The following is a 10,723-nucleotide window of genomic DNA, read 5'->3' as shown; positions in this document are numbered from 1 at the left end:
ATACCTTAGTGCAACCCCGCAACAAACCTCTGCACTCTCTCTGCGTCAGTAGGAAATATCATTAGTGCATGGCAAGATAACTCAGAGAATCTCGCCTCATAATCGGTCACAGATATCTGACCCTACTGGAGCTGCTCAAACTTAAACCGTAACTCTTCCCTTTGAGAGGGTGGAATATACTTGTCCAAGAATAGGCATGTAAGCTGGTCTCAAGTCATGGGAGGAGAACCTACTGGACTGCCACCACCTACGGGCCCTGTCCTCCAACTAGAAAGTAGTGAAATCCACCCCATCGGACTCCAATATCCTCATGTTGTGCAGTATGTCCCTGCATCGATCAATGAAGTCCTAGGAATCCTCATGTCGCTCACCTCCGAAGACAGGAGTTTGTAGCCTAGTCCTTCTATCCAATAGCTTTTGAGGCTCGCCGGCCACAGCTGGTCTGGCTTAGGTGCAGCTGCTGCAACATGTTGGGCTCCACCTACGGGTAGTGCACCCGGGGTCTGATATACGGCAGTTGCATGTCTCGGAGCCTAGGCAGTAGGGGTCTGTGCTCCCCCTCTTGCCTGAGATGTGGCTGGGTCTGCTGGAAATAAACCAGCCAAGTTCATAGTATCCATGAACCGCAACATACGTCCCATGACCTCCTGAAAGCCTAGGGATGACATGAAATCTATCGGGGATGGCTCTGCTGCGGGCACCTCGCCCTGCTCCTCAATAATGGGATCCTTAACTGTATCCGCTAGGGGTGCAATTGGGGCAACTCTATGACGTCCTCGTCCCCTACCTCGGGTTGGTGCCCTCACCCGGCCTCTGCCTCGGCCTCTAGCAACAAGGGGAGTAGCCCCTCCCGCGTCTGGAACGTTCACCGTGCGCTTTCTCACCATCTGTGAGAGAATAAGACAAGAAACTTAGTACACCATCAACTGCACGATAGGAAATGAATAAAGAGTAGTTTCCTAACACCCTATAGCCTCTCGAAGATAAGTACAGACATCTCCTCACCAATCCGCAGAACTCTATTAGGTCTGCCCATAACTTGTGACACCTACGTGAACCTAGTGCTCTAATACCATGTTGTCACGACCCAAATTCTAGTTTAGGCCGTGATAGCGCCCAACACCGTTGCTAGGCAAGCCAACAGTGAAAAATCTAGTGATTTCCATTCTTAATAAGTTTTTTTTCAAATAATTAGCTTTCCTTAATTTAAAGAATTTAATGAATAGCGGATTTAAATTAATCAAAACGAGAGAAGCTAAATGAAATCATAACCGTAGAAATACAACCCAAAATCATAAGTCTACTAGAGTGTGCCAAGACCCGGTGTCACAAGTATATAGGCTACTAGTAGAATATACAACAGATTTCTAATCTACTGTCTGAAATGGAATAGATAGAACAAATAAACAAAAGAAAGACTTCGGCTGTTGTAGAACGGCTCGAAAGTTTAGCGGGGATCAAATATACCTGCCTTGGATCCTGCACAATTAAGTGCAGAAGTGTTACATGAGTACATAAACAATATGCACTCAGTATGTATCCAGTCTAACCTCTATGAAGTAGTGACGAGGGGTCGACTTTGACACTTACTATGGGCTAACAATGATATATCAAAATTTTATACTAACCACTGATCTCATGAATAATACTGAAAACTCAATAACAGGAACTAGTAAATTCTTCGTTCGCAAATATTAAATCCCAAGTTTAGTTTTATCATTTAACAGTTTGTATCTCAAAGCATTTAAGCAATATCAATTATGAATATTACCAAAGATTTATCATGCACAAGTTATGCCGAGGTCGTACGGCCCAATCCAACATAATATTTAAATCATGCACTGCCGAGGGTCAAACGGCACGAACCATAGATGTATCTATCTACTACTGAGGTGTCCGGCCCGCTCCACAAATAGAAAACATTTTAAGTAAAACACAAATTCTTATTTATAGTCAAGTGTTCCATTCGCAACTTCAAGTAAGTGAATTTTATCTTTTACAATTCTTTTATCAACTTCCAACATGACTTAAGCAATGAAATCAACTAGTAGGGGTGCAAACATTTCAAGTATAGCATGGTATGGGTCCTAGACTACCCAGGACAATAGCATAATTAGTAGCTACGTACGGACTCTCGTCACCTCGTGCGTACGTAGCCCCCACATATAGGAGAACATATTAGTTATAATTCACCTATGGGGTTAATTCCCTCTTACAAGGTTAGAAAAGATACTTACGCCTACTTTCCGGTCCAAGATTTGTGCCCAAAGCCTCAATTTGGCGCCAAACAACTGGAAACTAGTCAAATGTTATATAAAATAATTAATACGTGCTTAAAAAATCATATCCTAACTATCGAAGTGATTTCCCAAGCCTATTTGCAAAAATCCTAAAACTCACCCCCGGGCCCACGTGCCAAGATTCCGGAAATTTTTGAAGAAAGTTGTTACCCATAACCTTATGAACTCAAATATACGATTTTTACTAAATTCCACAACAAATTTCGTGGTTAAATCTCATTTTTATCAAAAATATAGGTTTTCACCTAAACCCATAATTTTTACTAATTTACATGTTATAATCTAGTTAAACTATGTATTTAACTCACAATTGGTAGGAATCACTTACCTCCAAGTGCTATGTGAAAACCCCTCTCAAGAAGCTCCAAAAATCGCACAAAGACTGAGAGAAATGTGTTAGAAATGGCTTAAGTCCCGTATTAAATAAATCTTTCAGCCCAGCGATTTTTGCACCTGCGGTGCCTTGGACGAAATAGCGGTCTCGCACCTGTTGAAAAATGCTTGCAGGTGCGCATTTCCCTTACTTGGACAAGCTCAGCATCTGCGGACAAAAGGGACCGCTTCTGTGCGCCTTCCGGGCTTACGAGCACAGTTCTCGAACCTTGTGATGACCCAAAAGGTCATCACTTGTTTTAGAAATAAATTCTATGATCCGAGGCCTTAAAACCTCCTTTTGTCTTACCTCAATTTGCGTGTGCAGTCCGGGCGTTTATCCGGAGAGCCATTATGTAAAAATCTGTGAAAAATGATGAATTTTGCTTTTAAAATGAATTTGGGCTGACTTCGGTCAACATTTTGGGTAAACGGACCCGGACCCGTAATTTGGCGGTCCCGGAGGGTCCGTAGGAAAATATGGGACTTGGGCGTATGCCCAGAATCGAATTCCGAGGTCCCAAGCCTGAGAAATGAATTTTTGAAGAAAATTGTTTAACTGAAATTCTTAGAGTTTTTGGAAATTTGAATGTAATTGAGTTTGACAGTATCGGGCCCGTATTTTTGTTCCGGAGCCTGGTGCAGGTCTTATATGTGATTTAAGTTGAGCCTGTAAAATTTGGTAAGAAACGGACATGATATGACGTGAACTGGACCTTCGGTTGTAAAATTTGAACTTAAGAGTTCATGAGATTTTTCTTTGATTTTGATGCTAAATTCATAGTTATTGATGTTATTTTGATGATTTGATCGCACGAGCAAGTCCGTATGATGTTTTTGGACTTGCGTGCATGTTTGGTTTGGAGCCCCGAGGGCTCGGGTGAGTTTTGGATAGCCCACAGAGTGAAATTTGGACTTAGGAAATTGCTGTTGTGTTGCAGGTCTTGCGAAGCCTGGCTCGCAATGCGAGCTCGCAAATGCGATATTTGTATCGTAAATGCAAAGATTGCCTGGGCTGCCTTGGTCGCAAATGCGACGTATCTATCGCAATTGCGATATCGCAAATGCAGCAGCTGCTTCGCAAATGCGAAAAGGGCAGGAATCCTTAGGGTTCGCAAATGCGATGAAAGCAGGTTTCTTAAAAGTTCTCCATTGCGAACCCTGGTCGCAATTGCGATATCAGAGACCTGCTAAAATGAATTTCAGACGGGATTTCAACCATTTTTACAACCTTTTCAAAACCTAAACACCTTTGGGCGATTTTTCAAAGACAACTACTCTTCCAAATCGATTGTAAGTCATTTCTAACTCGCTTTCTTCAATCTTTAACATCTTTTCACATGATTTCAACTTAAAATCAAGGGTTTTCATGGGGGAAATTGGGTGTTTTGGGTAGAACTTAGGTTTTTCAAATTTTGGGGATTTGGACCTTGATTTGAGGTCCGATTTCAAAACAAATTATATATTTGGGTTCGTGGGTGAATGGATAATCGGGTTCTGGTTCGAACCTCGGGTTTTGACCATGTGGGCCCGGGGTCGATTTTTGACTTTTTGGGAAAAACTTTAGAAAACCTATTTTCATGCATTAGAATTGATTCATTTAGCATTTATTGATATAGTTAAGTAACTTATGGCTAGATACAAACGAATTGGTGGTGGAATCAAGAGGTAAAGCGGTAGTTGAGGCTTGAATTGTGTCCGTGGCATCGAGGTAAGTGTTTGGTTTAACCTTAGCTTGAGGGATTAGGAGTCGTGTCTTATTTGCTATGTGCTAATTGTCGAGTACGACGTATAGGCATGGTGACGAGTATCTATACGTTGGTGTCAAGTATGCCCGTGAGTCTTATACTATGTTTAATATGACTCCGTTTTGTATTATTCATGCTTTATGTGATGATTTCCATTGTTGAACGAGGCTTGTGGAAGTAATATTGGTAATTGAACACTGAAGAGCGTTGGCTCAAGTTGTAAAATGATTTGTGAAAGTATTATTGGCAATTGAACATTATAGAGCATTGGCTCAAGTTGTGAATTGAGTTGTGAAGTAAATGTGAAAAAGAGAAGAGGATTATGATATTGTCTCCCTTGCCGGGATGTTATTGCTTTTAATGTTATCTCCCTTGCCGGGATGTTGTTATTTTTAAAGGTTTTCTCCCTTGTCGGGATGTTGTTGCTTTTGATATTGTTTCCCTTGCCAGGATATAATTGTTGTACTATTGTTCCCTTGTCGGGATTTTTATTGTGATTTTATTTATTTCCTTGCCCTTATTGTTTGTGATTGTTGTTTGGGTGAGGAAGAGTGTTAAAGCACGAAGGGTGATGCCGTGCATTGTATTGGTGAGAGAGTGTAAAAGCACGAAGGGTGATGCCGTGCATGATATTTGTGAGAGAGTGTTAATGCACGAAGGGTGATGCCGTGCCGCACGATATACCATTCCGTGCCTTTATATGAGTGATAATGCACGAAGGATCATTCCGTGCCATGATTATGTGAGGTAAAAGCACGAAGGGTGATGCCGTGCCGATTATATTGATTCTTATGGTGAGGACAAAAGTAAAAACACGAAGGGTGATGCAGTGAACTTGTCCTTGATTTTCCTAATTCTTGCTGATAATTGAGTTATGGTGTTCTTTACGTTTATTCCCTGATTTTCTGTTGTTACTTGATTTTATTGTGATGTCATTGATTCCCTTGCCCAAATTGCTTGTGATCGTTGCTTGGGTGAGGAAGAGTGTAAAGCACGAAGGGTGATGCCGTGCACGATATTTGTGAGAGAATGTTAAGGCACGAAGGGTGATGCCGTGCACATTACTTGTGAGAGAGTGTAAAGCACGAAGGGTGATGTCGTGCACTTGTCTTTGATTTCCTGATTTTTTTGTGATAACTGAGTTATGGTTTGTCTACATTTAAATGTTTGTTTTCTTTGATACTTGTTGTTCCCCGCAACATGATTTCCCCTTCCTATCTTTAATTGTAAAGTTTGCCTTTATTTTCTGGGATATATGATTTAACTGCACAGGTTTACTTGGTAGTCTGGTCCTAGCCTCGTCACTACTTCCCCGATGTTAGGCTAGGCACTTACCAGCACATGGAGTCGGTTGTGCTGATACTGCACTCTGCCCTCTTTTATGCAGATCCCGGTACTGGAGCATACTGACCTTAGCTTTGGGTCACTGCCTTCAATCTATTCGGAGACCCGAGGTAGTCCTGCAGGCGTCCGCAGGCCTTGGCATCTCCTTCTATCCCTTCATTCTGTTTCTTTTATGTATTTCAGAGACAGTGTTGTAATTATCTTTCGAATCCTTATTTGTAGTATTCTTAGACAGTCTATGAAATTGTGGCACCAGTTCTGGGTAGTCTATGTTTAAGGAATTGTATTGGTAATATTTAAATGGTTATAATTTGTTCTTCCGCTTATTTAATTCTGCTGATTATATAATGTTGATTCATAACTATTAAAGGATTAAAAATGAGAAAAAGGTAAATAGTTGAAATAATTGGCTTGCCTAGCTTTCACTAGTAGGCGCCATCACGACTCCCGAGGGTGGAAATCTGGGTCGTGACACACCTGCGGTCGCGCAGGTGCGCCAAAACTTCCGCTCCTGCGGATGGCTGGGCTGCCCTCACTTGTTCGCTTCTGCGGCTCGTGGATTGCACCTGCGAGCTCGCACCTGCGGCTGGCCAAGCGCAGGTGCGATTATGACAGCAGCTGGGAGCTTCAGCTGTTGCTCCCAATTTCCAACTTGGCCGAGCCTCGTCCGGTTGACCCTCGGGGCCCCCGGGGTCCCGCCCAAACATACCAACAAGTTTAGAATCATAAAAAAAGACTCGCTCGAACTCTTGAAATGCCCAAAACAACATTAAAACTAAGAATCACACCCCAAAATCAATTGAATCAAACTTACGAACTTCAAGTCCTTCAGTTTACTCCCAATGTGTCGAAACGTACTTAAACTACTCTGAATGACACCAAATTTTGCGTGCAAGTCTTAAATGATATTGCGGAACTATACCTGATCTTGGAATTCCGTTTGAACCTCGATTTCACCAAAACCCGCTCCAAACCAAATTTAAAGAACTTTTAAAACCTTCAAAGAACCAACTTTCACTATTAGGCGCCAAAATGCTCCCGGGTCATTCAAAACCCATCCGAACATACGCGCAAGTCGGAAATCATCATGCAAATATATTGGAACCGTCAAATCCCGATCCCGAGGTCGTTTACTCAAAATGTTGACCGAAGTCAAACTTGGCCTTTTTAGCCAACCTAAAGGAACCAAGTGTTCCGATTTCAACCCGAACCCTTCCAAATACCGAACTAACCATCCTCACAAGTGATAAAATAGTAAAAGCAAATACAGAAGTATTATTTAGGGGAAAAGGATTCTAGAAAGCAAAAGGACTGGTCCATTCCACTCTATGCTTCTCAACAATCTTGTCCATCTTCTTCACCTCCTTTTTAAGATGAGTTACTCTAACTTCATGATAGCTAGGAGACTTTATTCCTGGGCCATATTATCCTATGGCCTTAATGAATTTATCAAAAGTTTTGTAGTTAACAGAATTAAAATGGAGCCTGCATCGTACATCCATGTTGCAAAATCACTTACAGGTTGATCCCTCAAAATCTTCTGGGCTCCTGAACCAGAATCACCGTTTCCCTTTACTTGTTGTTTTGTCGAGAAATAAAGATTGAGAGAACCTTTTGCCACCGTACATGCCGTGGATGATCCACTAGATATCTTTTGAGTTTTGGGTGGGGGGGGGGGGGGGGAGGGCCCATTTCATTATCTTCATCAATAAGATTCACATACGCTTCCTAACTCATTTGAGTTATTATCACATTTTTCTTCTCAACAAATGTTTTTACTTCCTCCCTAACATCAGCCGAACAAAGAGGACATTGTACTACATTTTTAAATCCACCAATCAATGTTGTTTGTGACAAGTTATTCTACCATGGTATGTTTTTTCACAAAATACACATTTAATTGTGGATCTTGTTGAGCCTTGTATAGAATAATTTCAAGCTATATCGTTTCTTTTATTACCAACGGATGACGCAATTTCAATACTGTTTTATAGGGAAAAGTTATTAAGTCAATATGCAATTAATTCCGGTTAAAGTGTAGCCCCTAAAAGTTTCAGCATCCAAACCCAATTTACAGCAGCAGATGCAACACAGTATACAAGTAGAACATGTATTTAGCGAGTATAGTAGCATGACAACTTTAACCAGTTTACACTTTACATCGTAGTATACCAGTTTATTTTGGGAAAGCTCGAATAGAAAAGAACGATTCATGATAGGGCCTTCCTTTATTACAGATCATGTGAGTTCCTTGTTGAAGGACCATAATTTTCAATTCCAGTCATTTCCTTCTGTTAATTTGACCAAATTAGCTCAATATTATTAGACACTCGGGATAATATATGCTCAACTGTATATTTAAAGGATTAAAGTGAATCAACCCCAAAACTTAATTAAAAGGATAATATTAGTAAAACCTCAAGGTCCAAACAACAGAATTATTAATGTAACCATAAAATTTGAGTAAAGAATACATAGGACCTTGACCTGGTCTGTCATTTGATTGCTATTTTGCTTAAGAAATCTGGCAGGAAGGACTTTCACATGCTAACATCATCATCACATAGAGCTAACAGTTGAGCAACAAGTCTTCAAGCTATATTTTTCAGTTGCTTTTCGTCATGCTTCCTCCCTTTTTTTGTTGAGGGGATGTGGCAGAATATGGTGTTCATTTTACACCAAAGCTTTCAAAATTTTGTTTTTGAGCCCTTTGAATATGTTCCGAGTTCAGACAATTGCTTATCTATTTGTATGAGAAAATGACTTGTCAGATGATTTACTGTTTCTAGCTGGTTGAATTCTTCGGAACATATTTTGTTTTTTCGCTCATTGCTTGATAGAGGGCAACTACTCAAAATCCCTCGATATCTAGTGATGAGGCGTAAAAAGCATTTTCACCATCTAGACGAGTATGGAGTTGACTTGATACTTGGCCGCAATGGATTTATCTGTATTGGGGAGCATGAGGTAGGATCTGTATCGGGGAGCATGAGGTAGGGCGGCTCTAGGGTAAAGCAAATGAAGCTTTTACCTTAGGCCCCCAAATATTTAAGGCTAAAAAATATGAAGTACTGGTATATTATTATATTATATATGTAATTTATATTTATATAATTATAAATAAAATATTTTAAATTTTCTTAAAATTTGGTAGAGGTAGGATTGAATGAGTTAATAGGATAAATTTTTTCTCTCGCTAAATTAAATAATATTTTTATATTCTCCTCAATTCTATTTTTCTTTCCTTCTTTTTTCATATTTTTTGCTATTTTACTTTCAAATTTTAACTCAGATTCTCTAACTTAGCTATTCTTTTTTGTCACATTTGATTGATCCACACATCAGAAAGCAAGTTCTTTTGCGTCTCATTTTTTTTTAACTAAGAAATCTTCGAGACAAGTGTCATAAGGTTCAAAACAAGATCGATTATAGGCTCAACCTTTTTACCATTTTCACTTAAATATTTTTTTATAGGGGAGAGTTCAATACCATATAACGTGCGCCTAACCCACATATTATATGTTGTTCTCTCACACTTTTTTTGTCTCATTATTATATGGATTTTATGAAAGAAATTTCACGGTCTTTTAATATATTTTAGTTTCAAGCCACCAGTTCCGTTGAGCCGTGCTGATTAATTATCAACAAGTATTTATAGATCGATGTCCTATGAACGTGTTACTCAACCAGCTTCATTCATATCTGGTAACTAAATAACACATTCACTGATTGTTGTTTTATCTTAATTGAGACTATAAAATTTGATTGAGAATGCTCAAGTAGGAGATTAGTAACGCTTTGATTTAGATTTCCAAAATTTCTTAATAAAGGATTTTATGATTTTATTTCAAGTTAGACAATAATAAAGTTTTCCAAAAAAAAGTACAAAAACCTTAGACAAAAGAAAGAAAGAAAGAAAGATTATCCACTCTTTAACACTAAAAATACTTTAGAACTTTGAATTAAATTACTTAAATCTTCGCATTTGTAAATATATTTTTTACAACAATATCAAAGGTAACATATTGAATATACATGTCTAACATATTATTTATTTAAGTTACCTCTTATTAATATAAATAATAATACTACTCTGTGAAGTTAAAGATTTTATCATTTAGAATGTTATACTATAAATAACAAGTGTGAAAAAAATGTCAACACTAATTTTTTTCTGCATATGTGTGTACATATATACTAATAAAAAAGTATAAGGTCTCTTATTAAAATTTGGCTTTAGGCCACTGATTTTATGGAGACGCCCATGGGTAGAGGATCAAGTGAATGAGTCTGATCCACAGAACACTCATTCAGGAAGCTTACTGAATTTTGGTAAAACAAATACTTCTACATCAGCGGAAAAAAGACAATATATATACAGGATAGCAAAGACAATATATATGCAGGATAGCAAATGCCATCAGGGTATTCTCTGCTTTTGGCTTCATGGTATCTGTAGAGGATGTAAATGAGACAGTTGACTTGAGCTTGTCTTTGGGATATGGTGTATATGAGATGCTTGGAGCAGAATACCATTATGAAGTTGTTGATAAGAAGCTGTTACGAAAGAACTTCTTGAAAAAGAAGAGGATAGTTTAGTAACAAGATATCATTTATATTTGTCTTTCATGATTGTACTGTATTGCTACTCTTTTTGTTTGTCAGTTTCTAATGTTTCCTCATCCCAATAAACAATAACTAAGGGAAATTGGCCGTGAGGCATGAACTAATCTTCAGAATGATGTTCGAGCACTTTTATTTTGAATTTACGTTGTATGTATCTTTTTCAAAAGTTAGCAAAAAGTACATAGACTGAAGTAAACTTGAATTCTAATATTGTGTTTGACCAGCGGAGTACTTTTTTCTAGTATTTGGTAAACATATTGTGCTTGACCAGTCTTTTCAAAGTGTTTGTGTAAAAAGAAATGTTATGACATACATTGTATGTGTATACGGTCA

The 10,723-nt window shown here is 38.8% G+C and overlaps 1 protein-coding gene across 1 annotated transcript; it reads left to right on the top strand.

The window, feature by feature from the left end:
• LOC109231503 (exosome complex component RRP4 homolog) lies at positions 8,639 to 10,363 on the top strand. Its single transcript, XM_019397164.1, has 2 exons — positions 8,639 to 8,757; positions 10,171 to 10,363. Exons 1-2 carry the CDS (start codon positions 8,639 to 8,641, stop codon positions 10,361 to 10,363), a joined length of 312 nt encoding a protein of 103 aa, XP_019252709.1.

This window comes from Nicotiana attenuata, chromosome 8 (genome assembly GCF_001879085.1).
Source record: "Nicotiana attenuata strain UT chromosome 8, NIATTr2, whole genome shotgun sequence".
NCBI classification, from domain to species: domain Eukaryota; kingdom Viridiplantae; phylum Streptophyta; class Magnoliopsida; order Solanales; family Solanaceae; genus Nicotiana; species Nicotiana attenuata.
Note: the sequence above shows the minus strand (reverse complement) of the source record. Positions and strands in the feature narration are given on the sequence as shown.

Coding starts and splice junctions, on each gene's coding strand:
- LOC109231503 (XM_019397164.1), top strand. CDS start 8,639: ATGAGGCGTAAAAAGCATTTTCACCATCTAGACGAGTATGGAGTTGAC. Junction 8,758..10,170: donor TCTGTATCGGGGAGCATGAG/GTAGGGCGGCTC, acceptor ATATATATGCAG/GATAGCAAATGCCATCAGGG.